The 22,875-nt window shown below is 40.6% G+C and overlaps 1 protein-coding gene across 7 annotated transcripts in view; it reads left to right on the top strand.

Annotated features, from left to right (window-relative positions):
* The window catches only part of CFDP1 (craniofacial development protein 1), a 137,671-nt gene that overhangs the window by 76,179 nt on the left and 38,617 nt on the right, over positions 1-22,875 (top strand). For 3 of the 7 annotated variants that reach the window (XR_009499026.1, XM_059904644.1, XM_059904645.1), the window contains exon 7: positions 7,154-7,183. The exons of 2 other annotated variants lie outside the window; for them this stretch is intronic. Coding sequence is in view for 4 of the 5 variants with exons in the window: in XM_059904644.1 (XP_059760627.1) it covers positions 7,154-7,183 (30 nt within the window). In the remaining variant the exon portion in view is untranslated. Of the gene's footprint in view, positions 1-7,153; positions 7,184-7,900; positions 7,964-15,631; positions 15,659-22,875 lie in introns of those variants that run through there. 2 more of the 7 variants (XM_059904647.1, XM_059904646.1) reach the window with 2 other exon arrangements.

Here is a 22,875-nt window from a genome sequence, read left to right as displayed (position 1 = left end):
AATATTGAGCTGCATGAGCTGTTTATATATTTTGGAGATTAATCCTTTGTCTGTTGATTCATTTGCAAATATTTTCTCCCATTCTGAGGGTTGTCTTTTCGTCTTGTTTGTAGTTTCCTTTACTGTGCAAAAACTTTTAAGTTTCATTAGGTCCCATTTGTTTATTTTTGTTTTTATTTCCATTTCTCTAGGAGGTGGGTCAAAAACATCTTGCTGTGACTTATGTCAAAGAGTGTTCTTCCTTTGTTTTCCTCTAAGTTTTATAGTGTCCGGTCTTATATTTAGGTCTCTAATCCATTTTGAGTTTATTTTTGAGTATGGTGTTAGGGAGTGTTCTAATTTCATTCTTTTACATATAGCTGTCCAGTTTTCCCAGCACTACTTATTGAAAAAACTGTCTTTTCTCCATTGTATATCCTTGCCTCCTTTGTCATAGATTAGTTGACCATAGATGTGTGGGTTTACCTCTGGGTTTTCTATCCTGTTCCATTGATCTATATTTCTGTTTTTGTGCCAGTCCCATATTGTCTTGATTACCGTAGCTTTGTAGTATAGTCTGAAGTCTGGGAGCCTGATTCCTTCAGCTCCGTTTTTTTCCCTCAAGACTGCTTTGGCTATTCGGGGTCTTTTGTGTCTCCATACAGATTTTAAGATTTTTTGTTCTGGTTCTGTAAAAAATGCCACTGGTAATTTGATAGGGATTGCATTGAATCTGTAGATTGCTTTGGGTTGTATAGTCATCTTTAGAATATTGATTCTTCCAATCCAAGAACATGTTATATCTCTCCATCTTTTTGTGTCATCTTTGATTTCTTTCATCAATGTCATATAGTTTTCTGAGTACAGGTCTTTTACCTCCTTAGGTAGGCTTATTCCTGGGTATTTTATTCTTTTTGTTGCAGTGGTGAATGGGATTGTTTCCTTAATTTCTCTTTCTTATCTTTTGTTGTTAGTGTGTAGGAATGCAAGAGATTTCTGTGCATTAATTTTGTATCCTGCAACTTTACCAAATTCACTGATTAGCTCTAGTAGTTTTCTGGTGACATTTTTAGGATTCTTTATGTATAGTATGTCCTCTGCAAACAGTGACAGTTCTACTTCTTTTCCAATTTGGATTCCTTTTATTTCTTTTTCTTCTCTGATTGCTGTGGCGAGGACTTCCAAAACTATGTTGAATAAGAGTGGCGAGAGTGGACATCCTTGTCTTGTTCCTGATCTTAGAGGAAATGCTTTCAGTTTTTCACCATTGAGAATGATGTTTGCTGTGGGTTTGTTGTATATGGCCTTTATTATGTTGAGGTAGGTTCCCTCTATTACCACTTTCTGGAGAGTTTTTATCATAAATGGGTGTTGAATTTTGTCAAAAGCTTTTTCTGCATCTATTGAGATGATCATATGGTTTTTCTTCTTCAGTTTGTTAATATGGTGTATCACGTTGATTGATTTGTGTATATTGAAGAATCCTTGCATCCTTGGGATAAATCCCACTTGATCATGGTGTATGATCCTTTTAATGTGTTGTTGGATTCTGTTTGCTAGTATTTTGTTGAGGATTTTTGTATCTATATTCATCAGTGATATTGGTCCGTAATTTTCTTTTCTTTTTTTTTTTTTAATCAGTCATCAGTTTTATACACATCAGTGTATACATGTCAATCCCAATCGCCCAATTCAGCACACCACCATCCCCACCCCACCGCAGTTTTTTTTGTTGTATCTTTGTCTTGTTTTGGTATCAGGGTGATGGTGGCCTCATAGAATGAGTTTGGGAGTGTTCCTTCCTCTGCAGTTTTTTGGAAGAGTTTGAGAAGGATGGGTGTTCGTGCTTCTCTAAATGTTTGATAGAATTCATCTGTGAAGCCATCTGGTCCTGGACTTTTGTTTGTTGGAAAATTTTTAATCATGGTTTCGATTTCATTACTTGTGATTGGTCTGTTCATATTTTCTATTTCTTCCTGGTTCAGTCTTAGAAGGTTATACCTGTCTAAGAATTTGTCTGTTTCTTCCGGGTTGTCCATTTTATTGGCATAGAGTTGCTTGTAGTAGTTTCTTAGGATGCTTTGTATTTCTGCGGTGTCTGTTGTAACTTCTCCTTTTTCATTTCTAATTTTATTCATTTGAGTCCTCTCCCTCTTTTTCTTGATGAGTCTGGCTAAAGGTTTATCAATTTTGTTTATCTTCTCAAAGAACCAGCTTTTAGTTTTATTGATCTTTGCTATTGTTTTCTTTGTTTCTATGTCATTTATTTCTGCTCTGATCTTTATGATTTCTTTCCTTCTGCTAACTTTGGGTTTTGTTTGTTCTTCTTTCTCTAGTTCCTTTAGGTGTAAGGTTAGATTGTTTATTTGAGATGTTTCTTGTTCCTTGAGATAGGCTTGTACTGCTATTAACTTCCCTCTTAGAACTGCTTTTGCACATCCCACAGGTTTGGGATCGTCGTGTTTTCATTGTCATTTGTCTCTAGGTAGTTTTTGATTTCCTCTTTGATTTCTTCAGTGATCTCTTGGTTATTTAGTAATGTATTATTTAGCCTCCATGTGTTTGCGTTTTTTTATGTTTTTTTCCCTGTAATTGATTTCTAATCTCATAGCGTTGTGGTCGGAAAAGATGCTTGATATGATTTCAATTTTCTTAAATTTACTGAGGCTTGATTTGTGACCCAAGATGTAATGTATCCTGGAGAATGTTCTGTGTGCAGTTGAGATAGTGTAATTTGCTGTTTTTGGATGGCATGTCCTATAAATATCAATTAAATCTATCTGGTCTATTGTGTCATTTAAAGCTTGTGTTTCCTTATTAATTTTCTGTCTGGATGATCTGTCCATTGATGTAAGTGATGAGTTAAAGTCCCACACTATTACTGTGTTACTGTCAATTTCTTCTTTTATAGCTGTTAGCAGTTGTTGTATGTATTACTGAGGTGCTCCTGTGTTGGGTGCATATATATTTATAATTGTTATATCTTCTTCTTGGATTGATCCCTTGATCATTATGTAGTGTCTTTCCTCGTCTCTTGTAACATTCTTTATTTTAAAGTCTATTTTATCTGATATCAGTATTGCTACTCCAGCTTTCTTTTGATTTCCATTTGCATGGAATATCTTTTTCCATCCTGTCACTTTCAGTCTGTATGTGTCCCTAGGTCTGAAGTGGGTCTCTTGTAGACAGCATATATATGGGTCTTGTTTTTGTATCCATTCAGTGAGCCTGTGTCTTTTGTTTGGAGCATTTAATCCATTCACGTTTAAGGTAATTATCAATATGTATGTTCCTATGACCATTTTCTTAATTGTTTTGGGTTTGTTTTTGTAGGTCCTTTTCTTCTCTTGTGTTTCCCACTTAGAGAAGTTCCTTTAGCATTTGTTGTAGAGCTGGTTTGGTGGTGGTGAATTCTCTTAGCTTTTGCTTGTCTGGTAAAGCTTTTGATTTCTCCATCGAATCTGAATGAGATCCTTGCTGGGTAGAGTAATCTTGGTTGTAGGTTCTTCCCTTTTATCACTTTAAGTATATCATGCCACTCCCTTCTGGCTTGTAGAGTTTCTGCTGAGAAATCATCTGTTAACCTTATGAGAGTTCCCTTGTATGTTATTTGTCGTTTTTTCCCTTGCTGCTTTCAGTAATTTTTTTTTGTCTTTAATTTTTGCCAGTTTGATTACTATGTGTCTCAGTGTGTTTCTCCTTGGGTTTATCCTGTATGGGCCTCTCTGTGCTTCGTGGACTTGGGTGGCTATTTCCTTTCCCATGTTAGGGAAGTTTTCGACTGTAATCTCTTCAGATATTTTCTCTGGTCCTTTCTCTCTTCTCCTTCTGGGACCCCTATAATGCGAATGTTGTTGCGTTTAATGTTGTCCCAGAGGTCTCTTAGGCTGTCTTCATTTCTTTTCATTCTTTTTTCTTTATTCTGTTCCACAGCAGTGAATTCCACCATTCTGTCTTCCAGGTCACTTATCCGTTCTTCTGCCTCAGTTATTCTGCTATTGATTCCTTCTAGTGTAGTTTTCATTTCAGTTATTGTATTGTTCATCTCTGTTTGTTTTTTCTTTAATTCTTCTAGGTCTTTGTTAAACATTTCTTGCATCTTCTCGATCTTTGCCTCCATTCTTTTTCTGAGGTCCTGGATCATCTTCACTATCATTATTCTGAATTCTTTTTCTGGAAGGTTGCCTATCTCCACTTCATTTAGTTGTTTTTCTGGGGTTTTATCTTGTTCCTTTATCTGGTACATAGCCCTCTGCCTTTTCATCTTGTCTGTCTTTCTGTGAATGTGGTTTTTGTTCCACAGGCTGCAGGATTGTAGTTCTTCTTGCTTCTGTTGTCTGCCCTCTGGTGGATGAGGCTATCTAAGAGGCTTGTGCAAGTTCCCTGATGGGAGGGACTGGTGGTGGGTAGAGTTGGCTGTTCCTCTGGTGGGCAGAGCTCAGTAAAAGTTTATCCACTTGCGTGCTGATGGGTGGGGCTGGGTTCCCTCCCTGTTGGTTGTTTGGCCTGAGGCAACAACAGCACTGGACCCTATGCGGCTCTTTGGTGGGGCCAATTGTGGACTCTGGGAGGGCTCACGCCAAGGAGTACTTCCCAGAACTTCTGCTGCCAGTGTCCTTGTCCCCACGGTGAGCTACAGCCACCCCCCATCTCTGCAGGAGACCCTCCAGCACTAGCAGGTAGGTCTGGTTCAGTCTCCTGTGGGGTTACTGCTCCTTTCCCTGGGTCCCGATATGCGTGCTACTTTGTGTGTGCCCTCCAAGAGTGGAGTCTGTTTCCCCTAGTCCTGTCGAAGTCCTGCAATCAAATCCCACTAGCCTTCTAAGTCTGATTCTCTAGGAATTCCTCCTCCTATTGCCTGACCCCCAGGTTGGGAAGCCTGACGTGGGGCTCAGAACCTTCACTCCAGTGGGTGGACTTCTGTGGTAAAAGTGTTCTCCAGTTTGTGAGTCACCCACCCAGTGGTCATGGGATTTGATTTTATTGTGATTGCGCCCCCCCCCCCCCACCGTCTCATTGCAGCTTCTCCTTTGTCTTTGGATGTGGGGCATCTTTTTTGGTGAGTTCCAGTGTTTTCCTGTCGATGATTGTTCAGCAGTTAGTTGTGATTCCGGTGCTCTTGCAAGAGGGCGTGAGCGCACCTCCTTCTACTCCACCATCTTGAACCAGTCAATGTCAATATTCCCTTTCCAGTCAGTGTCAATATTCCCTTTCCTTCCTTCCTTCCTTCCATCCATCCATCCTTCCTGCCTCCCTCCTTTTCTCCCTTTCTTTCTTTCTCTTTCTCTTTCTTTCTCTCTCTCTCTCTCTCTCTCTCTCTTTCCCTTTTAACTGCCTGGCAGTGAAGAATATTTTTGGCAAAGTGTTATGCTAGGGATACAGAGAAGGAAGAAAAGGGTATCTGCCCTCAAAAGACTGAAATCCTAGTGGGGAAAGAGAAGTACCCCTACAACTAACTCTGTAACAAGTTATTCTTAGTTCTTAATCTGGAGCAGTCATCTCTAGCCCAGTTAAAGAGTGATTTGGCTTGTGTACACCCCTATCTGCTCTTTCGTCACAGGTCACCACAGTTCATAGCAGAGCTTCGTCATATTACTCCTCCATAGGACTGCCTCTTAAAGGCAATAGTTTACTATTTCTTTGTGGGCCAGTATGCCTTTCTCCAGCTCTAGTAGACATTCTGCCACCCCTCAGGTAGTGGAAGCAGTAACGGCTTTATATCCTGTATTCCTTCAGCAAGCCTCAGGAGCGGGTGGTAATGATAGTTATCATTTGGTGAACCCCCACCATGGCTGCTTCATGTATATCGTCTCTAATCCTAGGGAATTGTTTTATTTTACAGATAAAGAAACAGGTTTAGATAGGTTTGTTCATTTGCCCAAAGTAATAAGAGGCAGAAACCAGATTCCCACCCAGGTTTGTCTGAGTCCAAGGTCTGAGCTCCTTCCACTCTATCATGATGCTTTTCCAAGGAGATGGAAGCGAAGAAGGAAAAGATAAACAAGGGTGGCAAATAGGTTTCCTGACACCTAATAATACTAATCTGGTTATCATATTGCCATGAAGCTCTGTGGAGATTCAGAAGGAAAGAAGGAAAGAAGTGATTGATTACTGATGTCTGCTGTGGTTGCGGGAGGAGGGACCATGGACATGTTGTGAGGTGCCTGCTGTTCCCACTATAGGCAGTAATTTTCCCTTTGTATATTTGCTCTGGCAGTTTTCTAAATGAAGGTTTTTGTTCTGTCTGGACTTTAAATATTCTTTGAGAAACAGGAATTACATGAAGGCTGAGATCCACACTTAACTCTTCTTATACAGTTGGCTCTCAGTATCCACAGGTTTGAAAATATGCAGAAAAAAAGATTCCAGAACGTTCCAATAAACAAAACTTGAATTTGCTTAGGGCCAGCAACTATTTACATAGCATTTACATTGTATTAGGTATTAAGTAATCTAGAGATGACTTAAAGTATTCAGGAGCATGTGTATAGGTTGTATACATATACTCTGCCATTTTATATAAGGGACTTGATCATCCACAGATTTTGGTATCCAAAGAAGGTCCTGGAACCATTCCCCCTTATACTGAAGGACAACTGTATATTTAAATAGTTAACCTTTTATATTACTTAGAGTAAAAAAAAAAAATTTTTTTTTATAATATTGGTATAAGGTAAATACCTGTTTCATTGGAGACATGATTGGTATAATTAAGATTCTTTAGAGTGGGTTTTTATGGTAGTTTCTGTGGAAATTCTTTTAGATGTAAAAATTAGTTATAGTAGAGGGTATAAGCATTCTACTTCAATTACAAATAGGCTCTTCTGTTCCCAGAAAGAGCCATAGGACAGAGATCCAGTAAAATGATAAAAATCTTTAAAACTGAAAAAAGAAAGAAAGAAAGGTTTAAGAACTTTGTTGGTAAGGAATTTTTAAATTATTATCTCTCTAATAGCATGGTCCATTTTTTTTCTTTTTTTAGCCCAGCTTCAATAATTAACCATTAGTACCCAGTCTTACTTCGTCTGTACCCCTGTCTAGGCTCATCATATTATTTTGAAGCATATCTCAGATATATGAGTTTACTCATAAATATTATTATATATATCTCTAAAAGAAAAATAAAAATATTTACCAATAAATATTTCAATATGTTTCTCTTCTTTTTAAACAGAATCATAATACCATGTCACACCTGAAAAAAGTAAGTGTTTTCATAATATTACCAAATATTCAATCATTGTTTAAATATCCAATTTGTCTCATATGTTTTAGTTTGTTTGAATCAGGATTCAGTAAGGTTCAGGCATGATAATTGGCTGATATATCTCTTAGTCCCTTTTATTTTATTTTATTTTTTTAATAAATGTATTTGTTTTTAATTTGTGGCTGCGTTGGGTCTTCGTTGCTGTGTGCAGGCTTTCTCTAGTTGCGGCAGGCGGGGGCTGCTTTTTGTTACGGTGCACGGGCTTCTCATTGCGGTGGCTTCTCTTGTTGCGGAGCACAGGCTCTAGGCGTGCGGGCTTCAGTAGTTGTGGCACATGGGCTCAGTAGTTGCGGCATGTGGGCTGTAGAGCACAGACTCAGTAGTTGTGGCGCACAGGCTTAGTGGCTCCGTGGCATGTGGGATCTTCCCGGACCAGGGCTCAAACCCATGTCCCCTGCATTGGCAGGCGGATTCTTAACCACTGCGCTTCTTAGTCCCTTTTAATCTTTAGGTCTCCATTCCATCTATTTTTCTTATGTTTTTGTTGAAGAAACTAGTTTGTCCTGTAGAGTTTCCCACATCCTGTTTTATATTCAAGACTGTATCAGAGTGATGTTGTATTAGGAGACACATAATGTCTGGTTTTCTCTTTTTATGGTGTTATGATCCTAGATCCTAGATCCATTCACGATTGCAAACTGGAAACTGTTTTAGTCCATTCAGGCTGCTGTGACAGATTACTATACACTGGGTGGCTTATAAACATTTCTGGAGGCTGGGAATCCTAAGGCGAAGACTCGGGCAGGTTCAGTATCTGGTGAGAACCCGCTTCCTGGCTCATGGACAGATGTCTTCTCACTGTCCTCTCACGGTGGAAGAGGTAAGGGAGTTCCCTAGGGCCTCTTTTTTTAAGTATACTAATAATCCCACTCGTGAGGGCTTCACCCTCATGACCTAATCATCTCCCAAAAGCCCCACCTCCAAATACCAACACACTGGGATTGTTTCAGTGTGCACTGGAGAGACCAGGGAGACAAAGTCAACCTATGGCAGTGACAGTGTCATTCTCTCTTCATTTATTAGCTGTAATACTCATATACATATCAACTCTTCCTCATCTTTTTGGTCCCAATTCGTATAGGAAAGACAGGATAAATGCTTGTTTCTTTTTTATGTACCCATTTTCAGTATGAGTTGATTCACTGACATCCTCCAGTTAAATACAAATTAGTATTTTTTATTATGAACTCATGAATTTAAACATTTGATATTATTTCAAATCAATCAAGGGTATTGCAGTCATTATTACCCTTATTGATTCCCAAATTGTTTCATCTGGTCAGTGAGTACTTCTTCAAGTAAGGTCACAAGTCCTTTTGACAGTAACCCTAATACTCTTTGATAGCTTCCGGGTTATCTGGTATGACAAAATATCCCAGGCTCATTTTGTACATTTGCCCCAGACCTGGTGTAAGTTATCTAACCTAGGACCCCTGTTGCCTTTTAGTGGGAAGCATTATTTCAAGACACTAGGGATAAGGAATGTTAGCTGCTAGTGTTACAAAACAAAACCCAACAGAGTAAATTTGAAGATCTTAATGACTTTATTAAGCAATTCATGAATCGAGCAGCATCCCATCTACCAAATATTGATAGAAAGGTGCTCCTTATAAAATGGAAAGTTTTTATAGGCAGAAAGAGGGTGGAACAAGGAAATTTAAAAAGTGGATTATTTCAGGTAAGGTACCTTCCTTTAGGGGAAGGCAGGGCATTTTAGGTAGATTACCTCTCTAGTGCTGACTAAGAAATTTCAGACTGGTTGGTTTATAATTCCATTCCTGGGAGAGGTGAAACTGCAGTTAGGTTAGTAGTAGTAAGTTTTTGTGGGGCTTAGCATAAGTGACTCCATTTTGGGCCTGTTGTTTCTTTTTAGCACTACTGAGTTGGTTGTTGTCCCAAGGACTTTTCAGTACACAAAGAGTTTTGTTTTGTTTTATTTTTGTTTCCTTTCTCTAAAAGCAGTACTGCTCCTTCTGAAACAAATTTAGGACTCTCGGGTTATCTTAAATCTGAAACTTTTATCGTCCTAAACTGAGAACAAACAGCAGGATTGATAGAATATCACACAAATACCCATTTGCTTTATTTCACAATATACACATAATAGTCTCAGTACCACCACCAAGTAGGATCAGTACAAATAGTTTAAGTTACGTTTTTTGTTTTGTTTTTGCAGTTTTTTTTGTCCTTAGGGTATATTTCACTAGAAATGTATAGCTAAATTACTGTGATCTAAAGTCACCTGGAATAGTATTTCTTTTTGTGATGCTACCAGCTAGATACATATTAAGTTCATTTGTTTTATTTCATTTTTAATTTTTAGAGATTGCTTTTGTTTCTACTTAAATTTTATTTTGTACTTAATGCAAAATCTATAAAAGCAAATTTTCAAATAAGTTCAATTTCTGTCTCTATTCCCTCTACCTATTCTCTCTTTATACTATAAGTAATCTTTTTTTAATGATTTATCCTTCCATTGACAAAAAAAGATACATTTATTTCTTTTTACTTAGATTAACAGTAGTATCCTATGTACAGTTTTCTCTGCCTTGCGTTTTTACTTAATACATTCTGGAGGTTACTTGATAGTAGTACCTAGAGAGTTTCCTCTTTCATTTTTTTCAGATGCAAGGTATTTCATTGTATAAATGTACCAGAGTTTATTCAGTTAATTTTGTTCATTAAACATTTGGGTTGTTTCTAGTCTTCTGGGTTTTTTGCTTGTTTGTTTTAATCTTTTTATTTGGCTTCATTGGGTCTCAGTTGGGACGCATGAGCTTCTCTGTAGTTGTGACGAGAAGGTTCTAGAACATGCAGGCTTAGTTGCCCCATGGCATGTGGGATCCTAGTTCCCCGACCAGGAATTGAACACACGTCCCCTGCACTGGAAGGCGGACTCTTAACCACTGGACCACCAGGGAAGTCCCTCTAGTCTTCTGTTATTATAAAAGAGTCCCACAAGGAATAGTTTTATGCATATGTGTTTTCGTGGTTTCTGGCAAGGATTTCTACATGATTTAAGGCTATCCTTGCTTAAGTTGCGTCCAATTAAATGTCTGCAATAATTTTAAAATAACATTTAATTAAAAACTTGCAGTGCATAATTATTCATTGGGGACATGGAAATCAAACCACAGTGAAGGGGCTTCCCTGGTGGCGCAGTGGTTAAGAATCTGCCTGCCACTGCAGGGGACATGGGTTCGAGCCCTGGTCTGGGAAGATCCCACATGCCATGGAGCAACTAGGCCCGTGAGCCACAACTACTGAGCCTGCACGTCTGGAGCCTGTGCTCCGCAACAAGAGAGGCCGCGATAGTGAGAGGCCCATGCACCGCGATGAAGAGTGGCCCCCGCTTGCCGCAGCTAGAGGAAGCCCTCGCACAGAAACGAAGACCCAACACAGCCAAAAATAATTAATTAATTAATTAATTAATTTTTTAAAAAATGCATTGGTTCCAAGAGACAAAAGTTTCTAATTTGAAATCAGTAAATGTTAATTAAATGCCCGGAAAATGTCAATGGTTACCTACAGTTCAACACTACTGTCATATAAATGGCTAATAAATAAGTAGTTATATTAAAAAAAAAAACAAAAAAACCACAGTGAAATACCACTTCACACCTATTAAGATGGCTATAATCAAAAAGGTGGAAATAGGGGCTTCCCTGGTGGCGCAGTGGTTGAGAATCTGCCTGCCAATGCAGGGGACACGGGTTCGAGCCCTGGTCTGGGAAGATTCCACATGCCGCGGAGCAACTGGGCCCGTGAGCCACAACTGCTGAGCCTGCACGTCTGGAGCCTGTGCTCCGCAACAAGAGAGGCCGCGATAGTGAGAGGCCCATGCACCGCGATGAAGAGTGGCCCCCGCTTGCCGCAGCTAGAGGAAGCCCTCGCACAGAAACGAAGACCCAACACAGCCAAAAATAATTAATTAATTAATTAATTAATTTTTTAAAAAATGCATTGGTTCCAAGAGACAAAAGTTTCTAATTTGAAATCAGTAAATGTTAATTAAATGCCCGGAAAATGTCAATGGTTACCTACAGTTCAACACTACTGTCATATAAATGGCTAATAAATAAGTAGTTATATTAAAAAAAAAAACCAAAAAAACCACAGTGAAATACCACTTCACACCTATTAAGATGGCTATAATCAAAAAGGTGGAAATAGGGGCTTCCCTGGTGGCGCAGTGGTTGAGAATCTGCCTGCCAATGCAGGGGACACGGGTTCGAGCCCTGGTCTGGGAAGATTCCACATGCCGCGGAGCAACTGGGCCCGTGAGCCACAACTGCTGAGCCTGCGCGTCTGGAGCATGTGCTCCGCAACAAGAGAGGCCGCGACAGTGAGAGGCCCGCGCACCGCGATGAAGAGTGGCCCCCGCTTGCCACAACTAGAGAAAGCCCTCGCACAGAAACGAAGACCCAACACAGCCAAAAATAAATAAATTAATTAATTAATTAAAAAAAAAGATGGAAATAAATGTTGGTGAGGGTGTGGAGAAATTGAAACCCTTGTATGTTACTGGTGGGATACAGCATGCTATAACTGCTTTGGAAAAGATTTTGATAGTTCCTCAAAAAGTTAAACATAGATTTACCGTTTAAACCTACAGTTCTCTTCCTAAGTATATACTCAAGAAAGCTGAAAACAGTATGTCCACACAAAAACGTACACAAATGTTCATAGCAGCATTATCATGGTACCCAAAAAGTGGAAACAACCCAATGTCCATCAACTGATGAACAGATAAACAAAACGTACATCCATTCTGGGGCGTTTTCCAACACCAACCAATACTGTGATTCTCCAGACACCACCTAAGTGTTCATCAATTCAGTTCAGTTCTGACACTGCCCAGAGTTAATGTACACCTCACAGCATAAGGGCTCAGTCCCATAAGAATACCCCCCACTTGAGAAACCAAGTGCAAAACCTGGGCTATCCATGCTTCTGACTAAATAATTATAAATCAGGGACTTCCCTGGTGGCACAGTGGTTAAGAATCCGTCTGCCAGTGTAGGGGATACGGGTTCGAGCCCTGGTCCGGAAAGATCCCACATGCCGCGGAGCAACTAAGCCCGTGTGCCACTACTACTGAGCCTGCGCTCCAGAGCCCGCGAGCCACAACTACTGAAGCCCGAGCGCCTAGAGCCCGTGCTCTGCAGCAAGAGAAGCCACCGCCGTGAGAAGCCCGCACACCACAACAAAGAGTAGCCCTCACTTGCCGCAACTAGAGAAAGCCCGTGCGCAACAACGAAGACCCAACTCAGCCAAAAATAAATAAATAAATTTATTTTTTAAAAAAGAAGATTAAAATAAATTATAAATCAGGGGTTACACGACCCCCTCCTAAAGTTCAGTAATTGGCTAGGATGGCTCACAGAACACAGGAAAGCATTTTACTTATGTTGACCAGTTTATTATAAAGAGTACAACTCAGAAACAGCCAAATGGTAGAGATGCATAGGGTAAGGTATTGGGAGCACTTGCCCAACACCTCAGTGTGTTTACTAACCCAGAAGCTCATCACATTTTGCTCTTTAGAGGTTTTTATAGAGCTTAATCTCTGTCCCTCCTCCCCTTCCCAGAGGTCGATGGCCTGTAACCATTTGGTCTTTCTTGTGACCAGCTCTGTCCTGAAGCTATCTATGGGCACTATCCTAAGTCACCTCATTTAGCATAAACTCCAGTGTGATCATAAGGAGCTCTTGCTATGAATACAAAAGATGCTGTTAGCACTCAGGAAATTCCAAGGGTTTTGGGAGCTGTGTTCCAGGAAACTGGGGCCAAATACATTTCTTATTATATTGTATCTATACAGTGGAATATTAATCACTTGTGAAAAACATTAAAGGAGTGAAGTACACTCAACAAACTAAGAATAGAAGGGAACTTCCTCAACCCAATAAAAGGGCATCTATGAAAAACCAAACCACAGCTAACATCATACTTAATCATGAAAGACTGGCTGTTTTCCCCCTAAGATAGGAAGAAGCCAAGGATGTCCCCTCATGCTATTTCTATTTGGCATTGTGCTGGAGGTTCTAGCCAGGGCACTTCAATAAGAAAATGAAGTAAGAGGCATCCAGATTGGAAAGAAAGAAGTTAAATCTCTATTCACAAATGACATGATTTTTATATAGAAAATCCTCATTAATCATCTAAAAACTATGAGAAGTAGTAGACAGATTCATCAAGGTTGCAGGATACAAATCAGTATACTACAAAAATCAATTGTATTTCAATAAATTAGCAATGGACAATCCAGAAACAAAATGAAGAAGACAATTCTACTTACAAAAGCATCTAAAAGAGTAAAATACTTAGGAATACATTTAACAAAAGATGTTTAAGACTTGTACACTGAAATCTATAAAATATTATTGAAAGAAATTAAAGATCTAAATAAATGGAAAGACATCCATTTTCATTGATTGGGAGACTTCATATTGTTAAGGTGGCTGTACTCCCAAAATTGATCTACAGATTCAGTGCAACTCCTATCAGAATCCCAGCTGGCTTCTTTATAGAAATTGATAAACTGGTTCTAAAAACCATATGGAAACTTAAGGGACCCACAATAGCCAAAACAGTTTTGAAAAAAGAACAACAAAGTTTAAGGACTCACATTTCCCAACTTCAAAACTTAGTACAGGGACTTCCCTGGTGGTCCAGTGGTTAAGAATCCCCCTTCCAATGCAGGGTACATGGGTTTGATCCCTGGTCAGGGAACTAGGATCCCGCATGCCACGGAACAACTAAGCCTGCATGCCGCAACTACTGAGCCCGCGTGCTCTGGGGCCTGTGCGCCGCAACTACTGAGCCTGTGTGCACTGGAGCTCGTGTGCCACAACTATTGAGCCCGCGCACTCTAGAGCCCAAGTGCCACAACTAGAGAGAAGCCCACATGCTGCAACAAAAGATTCCGCATGCTGCAGTGAAGATCCTGTGTGCCGCAATTAAGACCCAACACAGCCAAATAAATAAATACATAAATAAATTTTTTTAAAAACTTACTACAAAGCTACAATAGTCAAGACAGTGTGGTACTGGCATAAGGACAGATGTATAGATCAGTGGAATTGAATTGAGAGTTCAGAAATACATCCTCACATTTATAGTCAGTTGATTTTTAGCCAGAATGCCAAGACAGCTACATGGGGAAGGTGTAATCACTTCGACAGATGGTACTGGGACAACTGGATATCTCTTGTCCACACAAGTACATATTCATAGCAGCCAAAGGGTGGAAACAACCCAAATGTCTATCAACTGATGAATGGATAAATAAAGTGTGTAAAACCCATACAATGGAATATTATTTGGCCTTGAAAATGAGTACAGTACTGATTTGGGCTACAACGTAGATGAACCGTGAAAACTTTGTGCTAAATGAAAGAAGCCAAACACAAAAGGCCACATATTGTATGGTTCTACTTATATGAAATGTCCAGAATAAGCAGTTATAGAAACAGAAAGTAGGTTAAAGGTTGTCAGCGGCTGGACAGGATAAGGAAGGGCGGGTGACTGCTAATGGGTACAGGGTTTTGTTTGGGTTTCTTTTTTGGCAGGGTGAGGGTCAATGGAAATGTTCTAGAATTAGATAGTGATGGTTATACAGCTTTGTGTCTTTACTAATAACCACAGAAAGGTACACTTTAAAAGAGTACATCTTTTGACATACACATTATATCTCAATACCAAAAAAAGGGCTTGCAGTAAATTATTACCTCGGTAAAGGTTTTTTGTTTGTTTGTTTTTTGTTTGTTTGTTTTTGGCTGTGTTGGATCTTCGTTGCTGCACACAGGCTTTTTCTCTAGTTGCGGTGAGCGGGGGCTACTCTTTGTTGCGGTCTGCGGGCTTCTCACTGCAGTGGCTTCTCTTGTTGCGGAGCACGAGCTCTAGGCACACAGGCTTCAGTAGTTGCAGCACGTGGGCTCAGCAGTTGTGGCTCGCAGGCTCTAGAATGCAGGTTCAGTAGTTGTGGCTCACGAGCTTGGTTGCTCTACGGCATGTGGGATCTTCCCGGACCAGGGCTCGAACCTGTGTCCCCTGCATTGGCAGGCAGATTCTTAACCACTGTGCCACCAGGGAAGTCCCCTCAGTAAAGCTTTTTTTTTATATGTAAATTTATTTATTTTATTTATGGCTGCATTGGGTCTTCGTTGTGGTGTGCGGGCTTCTCATTGTGGCTTCTCTTGCTGCAGAGCATGGGCTCTAGGCACGTGGGCTTCAGTAGTTGTGGCATGTGGGCTCAGTAGCTGTGGCTCGTGGGCTCTAGAGAGCACAGGCTCAGTTGTTGTGCCGCACGGGCTTAGTTGCTCCGCAGCATGTGGGATCTTCCCAGACCAGGGCTCAAACTCGTGTCCTCTGCATTGGCAGGCGGATTCTTAACTGCTGTGCCACCAGGCAAGTCCCACGCTCAGTAAAGTTTTAATGAAGGTAAGCCAAAATGGAAAAAACAACGTGCAGTTTACTCCAGTCTTCGACTTGTTCATGTTAGATGAACATTTCTTTCCCATTTAAGACAAGACAGTGACCACCAAAGCAGAGTTCAAGAAATTTTAGGCTTTGGGCTTAAATTGTTGTTGTTATTTAATTTTTATTTTGAAATAATTTTAGATTTACAGAAGAGTTGTAAAGACAGTACAGAGTTTCCCTGAACCCTTCATCCAGCTTCCTCTAATATTAAAACATCTTACATAATGCTGATTCATTTATCAAAATTAAGAAATTAACCAAAAGTGAATGCTAATGAGTCAAAACATTTCTGGAAAGATAAACAATAACAGATCATAAACTCAGTGTCATGTGAGTTTAGGGAAGTGGGAGAGTGAAGGAGAAAAGAATCATTTATGTATATCCATATGTATCTGTTCAAATATTTCTTAGGAAAAAAATAGAAGGGTTTATAATACCAATTGAAAAATTTAGGAAATCACTGGTAAAATTTAAAACATAGAGACTTCCCTGGTGGTGCAGTGTTTAAGACTCCGCACTCCCAATGCAGGGGGCCTGGGTTCAGTCCCTGGTTGGGGAGCCAAATATCACATGCGTGCTGCAACTAAAAGTTCGCATGCCACAACTAAGGAGCCCATGTGCCGCAACTAAGGAGCCCACATGCTGCAACTAAGGAGCCCTCGGGCCACAACTGAGGAGCCAGTGAGCCGCAACTAAGACCCGACATAACCAAATAAATAAATAAATAAATTTAACACACACACACACACAGACACACACATTAGAAATTGATTAACAAATACAAATAAGACAAAGAAATATGAGGATTGCCCATGAATTAAAAAAAAAAAAAAAGAAAGAAAAAAAAACCTTAAGAAATTAACATTGGGGGCTTCCCTGGTGGCGCAGTGGTTGAGAATCCACCTGCTAATGCAGGGGACACGGGTTGGAGCCCTGGTCCAGGAAGATCCCACATGCCGCCGAGCAACTAAGCCCGTGCGCCACAACTACTGAGCCTGCATGCCACAACTACTGAAGCCTGCGCTCCTAGAGTCCGTGCTCCACAACAAGAGAAGCCACCTAAATGAGAAGACCACACACCGCGACAAAGAGTAGCCCCCGCTCGCTGCAACTAGAGAAAGCCTGCACAGAGCAACAAAGACCCAATGCAGCCAAAAAATAAAAAAATAAATTTATAGAGGAAAAAGGAAAGACGTTAACATTGGTATACGATTAACTAAGAAACAGACATTATTTGGATTTCACCAGTTTTCCCACTAATGTCCCTTCTTTGTTCCAGAATCCAAACCTTGATTCCACCTTGCAGTTAGTTGCCATCTCTACATAGTCTCCTCTAATCTGTGACAGCTTCTAAGTCTTTATTTTTCTTGACCTTGACACTTCTGAAGAGTACTGATCAGGTATTTTGTAGAGTGTCGCTCCATTTGAGTTCTCTTCATGATGAGACTGGGATTATGGGTGTTTGGAAAGACTGCCAGAGAGGTAATGTGCCCTTCTTATCACACATGATATCAACTTGTTGCTAGTGATGTTAACTTTCATCATTTGGTTAAAGGGGAGTCTGCCAGGTTTCTCTACTGTAGTTACTATTTTTTTCTCTTTATCTTTTTTTTATTGCTTTGTTCTTTTCAGTTTTTCCAAGTCACTTTGGATTTGTGTTCTATTGATTAACAAAGGAATACTGACACCTGTTACTGAACTTGAGCTCCCAAAATGCATTGTGGCACCAACTACTTGCTGTTACTCAGGAAGGGTAGATGAGACCATCCGCATTTTTTCAAGGAAAGCTCTTTCACTTTTCGGGGGTGGGGTGGGGAAGTCCTGATGACTGACTGGATTTTCAAGTCTTTATTAGGCAGCAAAATACTACCTCAGAAGAGAGGAATGGAGCAGGGTTATTTCCAGAGTTTGGATGGCATACCAATCTCTTTCATAGGGAGTGTTGACTTTTTTTTTGAGTGGAAGTTTTTAGAGTTATCTTGGAAAATCAAAGTATGCACCGTGTAGAATATCTAGAAATCTTGTAGTTTATTCTTACTTCCTTCATCCTATCTGTACATCTGCTACTATGTGCAGTAGGGCATGTACTCCGAGAGAACTTTGGCAAATTAAAATTCCTGGTCCTTGGGCTACTTAAGTTACATTTCACCAGGAGCTTTCATGTCAGAATCCAGGGCATAATCTCACTACCGTTCTGTTCTTAACACTAGACGGGTACTAGTAAGCACTGTGTACAGCGGAATTTAAGCAAGGCGAGTCCTCATGGGAGATGCATTGTGAACACTGAACCTTTACATTGGAGCTGTCATTCAGTGTTGCTCACACTATCATCCATTTCTGTTATTTTTCTCTTAATGGACATTTCCGCTTTCTTCTTGGATGGGAACCCAGAAGCCTCCAGACCTCATCACACGAAGGCCTTGATTATTCCCTGGTGCAGCTTCAGTGCAGTCACTGATTACTTGACCAGGTCTTGTGGCAGCTGGACACCAGCTCAGAACCAAATAACCTGTGTCTTAAAGAGATCTAACAGTTCCCAAGATTTTAAAGTTCACTCTGTCACATTCCTTATATTCCTACTTCCACATTAGTCTACCTCAAACCAGTCACAAGAGGGACAAATGATTTTAATCTCCTATTACCAAACTCTCTCACAGCTTTTAGGGACATTCTTTGTAAATTATATTGCTCCTGGGCTCTTCTTAAAGATCATTATTTTCATTCAGAGATGTATTTTGAGTAGTCTTTCATTCAGCTTTCCTTCTTTTTTTGCTATTCTTCTCATGTGAATATATGTCTACTATAAAACGTCATCTGTACATGAGCTATAATATGATTGTTTGGTTTTGAATTGTATCATTAATGTTACAGGTATTTTTCTAATAGGCATTCTCTCCATGATTTTGTTTTCTAAAGTAATTAAAGTGGTTTAAGTCCTGATTCCTCTGTTTTCTTATTGAGGTGAAATTCATGTAACATAAAATGAGACATCTTAGAGCATACAATTCAGTGGTATTTAGTACATTCTCATTTTTGTGCAGTCATCACCCTGATTCCTTTTTATGTTTGTGTGTAACAATGAAAAACCTTATATAGGCCCCAAAAGCCTTGTATATGCTGACAGGGCAAGCTTTTCATTGGCTTCAGAATTTGTGCGCCACTGCTGGAGGTTAGTTAGTTTCCTCCAACAGCGAAGCAATGGTCCATTGGGTTTTAAGTAACTATGGCTTATTACGGCACATTGTCCTACCATAATTACACTAAATAAGAGCGCTAAAATTATTCATGCTGCTTTAATTTGGGGATAAGGGGGAAATTGTTTGTTACTCAGATTCTTTTTCTTTTTTAATAAATTTATTTATTTTATTTATTTTTGGCTGCATTGGGTCTTCATTGCTGTGCACGGGCTTTCTCTAGTTGCGATGAGAGGGGGCTACTCTTCATTGCGGTGCGCGGGCTTCTCATTGCGGTGGCCTCTCTTGTTGTGGAGCACAGGCTCTAGGCGTGCAGGCTTCAGTAGTTGTGGCACATGGGCTCAATAGTTGTGGCTCACAGGCTCTAGAGCGCAGCCTCAGTAGTTGTGGCGCACGGGCTTAGTTGCTCTGTGGCATGTGGGATCTTCCCAGACCAGGGTTCGAACCTGTGTCCCCTGCATTGGCAGGCGGATTCTTAACCACTGCGCCACCCGGGAAGCCCCCTTACTGAGATTCTTGAAATGTCCTTATAATTAAACAAATGCTTTTTTAAAATTCTGCAGAAAATGTCGCACACTCATCTGTTGCCCAGTCTATACAAATATCAAATCATCCACCGAATTACTCCCTTTTCTTTGCCTCCTTAGGAAATTAACCTTGCACGAGCTGATCTTTCATTGATTAACTGATTTAAAGTGATATAGCAGGAAATAGTAGGGTTAGTCAATATTAGGATATTGATGATTTTTAGCTCATCAGGCCACCTTTGAGAATTCTACTTAGTGTATGTACTAGCTAAGGCAGTTCCAAAGCTTATTGCTTAGTGTCTATTTGGAAACTTTTAAAATAATTGAACTAGTGATGAAGTCATGAACTCCCTCCCAGGCTTTCCTCATGTGCTCTGGGGCCTCATGCTTCCCTATAGACTGTGGGAATTGCCCCAGCTGTTTTGTCATATACATATATTTTCTCTAAAATTCCTTTCCTTCTTGGAACAGTTCCATTAGCATTTGCTTCCCATCTACATGATGCGGATCAGCGCCTTTTTTGCTAGAGAAGAATGGAGTCAGCACATTAGTGTGAAGGAATTGTAGCCAGGCTGTACCCAGGCCACTTGAGGACTGCTCAAAGGTAGAATCCTCAACGAAGGAACTGCCATGAAACAAGAGAGAACATGTGCACACAGAGAAAACTGGCTATCTAGTGCCACCCTCGTTTTGTTCTCTAGCCAGCTAAAATGTGAAAGGGTTTTGCTGAATGTTATTTAGAAATGTTTAGTATCATGCAGTAGAGTCTAAATTCAGTCTAGAGACTTTTTTGTTCTCCCAAGCCAGTCTCCATCTTACCAAGAACAGCCAGAAGTTGGAGCTCATAGGGATTGTTCACTGATGGACCAGATGTTAAATCTTGTATGTTTCCAAGGAGCTCAGTGCGCCGTGTCAGGGAGACTGCTGTCGTCATTGCAGCAGAGCTGCTTCCTGGGATGGAAGGAGTGCTGTTTCGCCTCTGGCAGGGCTTCTCAGCCCCTGCCCCCCTCACGTTTGGGCTGGATATTCCTTTGTTGTGGAGAACTGTCCTGTACATGGCAGGCTGTTCAGCAGCACCCCCAGCCTCTGCCCCCTGGGTGCCAGTCATGCCTCTTCCCCTCTCCCCAGGTTATGACTACCCCGATGTCTCTGCACATTGCTAAATGTTCCCTGGGGGCAAAATTGCCCATGATTGAGACTCACTGATCTTAGGTTTCTTCCAAAGGCAAGATGAGGTTCCTGACTCTTAACTGGACCACCTAACCTCAAAGTACTTTTTCTTCTTCTCCCAAGTAAGAGCCAAGAAAAAGAATTCTGCTGCTGCTTTCATGTGCAGATAGAGAAACAGGTACTCTGATACACAGGACTGTGTCAGAACCTGAACTGCATTTGGCTTTGGCAACCACTGGGGATGGGAAGTGATGAGCCAGCAGTGACCTCCTTACTACCTGCCCCTCTTGTTCTAATTAAACAAACTTTTACCGTCTTTCTGTGAATGAGTCAGCTGGTAAAGAAAACACTCTTCTTTTGCCAAAGCTTTTAGGAAGCAGAGACATAGCAGAGTTTTGTACACATAAGTTCCTGTTGTACTGACTTTTTCCTCCTGGGGAGTGGAGAAGGATATCAGTGAAAATACAAGTGACAACATGGATTTGTAGCTATAGTGAGTAATGGTTTTTCAAAAATCCAAGATTTTCTTCCCAAAAATAACAATTAGAAAGCACCACTATTCTCTACATTTTATAATAAAAAGTAAATTCTGATGTCAACAGAGGATTATAAAACCTCTAGTGCAGCAAACTCCACAAATTGGTCCTGGCAGTGGATTTTGTGGCAGCGTGCTAGCAACTGGGAACATCCTTGGCATGGCCTGTGATATGCAGGCACCTGAGGTGCGTATCTGAAGTGTTTAGCTTGGAATGTGTGTGCTGTACAAGTATTAGCAATTAAGAAAACGCCAGTAGAGCTTTAGAAATGAAAAAGACCATGGGAAAGGGAGTTCAGAGAGGCTAAGAACCAGAGCAAAGTCCGAAGACCTAGAGCTTTTGATGCCTCCAGCCAGGTCTTTTCAGTTGTACCATACTGCCTCCCAGACTAGCTGCTGGAGAAGAGCAATAGAATGAACACAGACAGGGAGCCTTAGAAATGGTGGCAGATGCAAAACAATAGAGGTGGAGAGAAAGCACAACAGCTTTAACTCCTCCAGAAATGCTGTGGCTGCCTTTTCTTGGAGCTGTGGAAGGTATGTCAGCATTGCTGGTTCAGGGCTATGAGGGGAGGGTGAGAAATCGGGTCTTTTTTTTTTTCCCCCTCTTCCCTGCTGCAACCTGCTGTTTGTAGCAAGCCTTCCCAAAGCTTAATTGCCAGAGCAATGCCAAGTGCACAGGAGCTCCGCTTACAATTCCCCCACTGAGGGATTTTACTTTGGAGTTTTGCTTTAAGCTCTCTGCTAATCCAACCAGTCACGTATTTTGGAGAGAAACTACCAGTCTTCTTTTGACAGCACAATGATTGCTCAGTTTTTCATGGTTTTCTTCCTCAAGGTAGATGCCAACCTCAACATTACTGAAGAAAGCCTTTCTGAACATTATAGCAAAGCTAGTTGGGTTTCCATAGGGTTATTAATAGCTTTGACTCCATTGTGGACTGTGAACAGTAGTTCGCAGTCAAGAACAGCAGCCGCCGGAGAGAACTGTAGCTGACGGTGTGTGGGCAGGTGGACGGGCAGGCGGCTACTGCTAACACGTGCCTAGTTTACAGATAGTAACATGTACATAAAAATTCATTTAAAAACCAGTGCCTTGTTGGCGAAACCCAGTGAGGTTATACATAGCATCATTGCAACATAATTAACTGGGAACAAAAAAGCATTAGAAAGTGCTCTGGGAGTAGAAGCCCCACGCTTGCCCATTGTGCCTTTGAGCCAAATGTAACACCAGCCTGAGAAAAGAATCGTCATCATGAAAATATTTTCTTTCCTTCCAAGTCAGGAAACAGACTCACAATGGAGTCTACTTCTCCATTCTGAATTTTGAGATGTGCAGGAAACAACCAGCCATTACCAGCTGAGGTTTTCCTGCTGATAAATGAACCCTGAGGCCACAGTGACCTGTCTTGTTAATGAGTTAATGAAGAATCTGGTCCTTGCATTGACCCTCTCCTTAAAAGCTTTCTTTGGAGCTGAAACAACATTCCTCTAATTTATGAGTTAACTCTTTCTTACTTAGCAAATGAGAAACAGAAGGGGAGGAAAGAACCATGTGGCAGAGAAGTGGAGAATCCACCAGGGGGCTTTGATTTCTGAAATTTTTTAATTTGAACATTAACTTCACTTGCAGATAGAAATATCATTCAAAGAAATATTTTCCTCTTATTGAAGAACCTTAATAAAAGTGGTCTTATATTTTTTATGTTGCATTTTACC

This window comes from Balaenoptera ricei, chromosome 19, assembly GCF_028023285.1.
Source record: "Balaenoptera ricei isolate mBalRic1 chromosome 19, mBalRic1.hap2, whole genome shotgun sequence".
Classification (NCBI taxonomy): Eukaryota; Metazoa; Chordata; class Mammalia; order Artiodactyla; family Balaenopteridae; genus Balaenoptera; species Balaenoptera ricei.
This window is presented reverse-complemented; position numbering and strand designations above follow the sequence as displayed.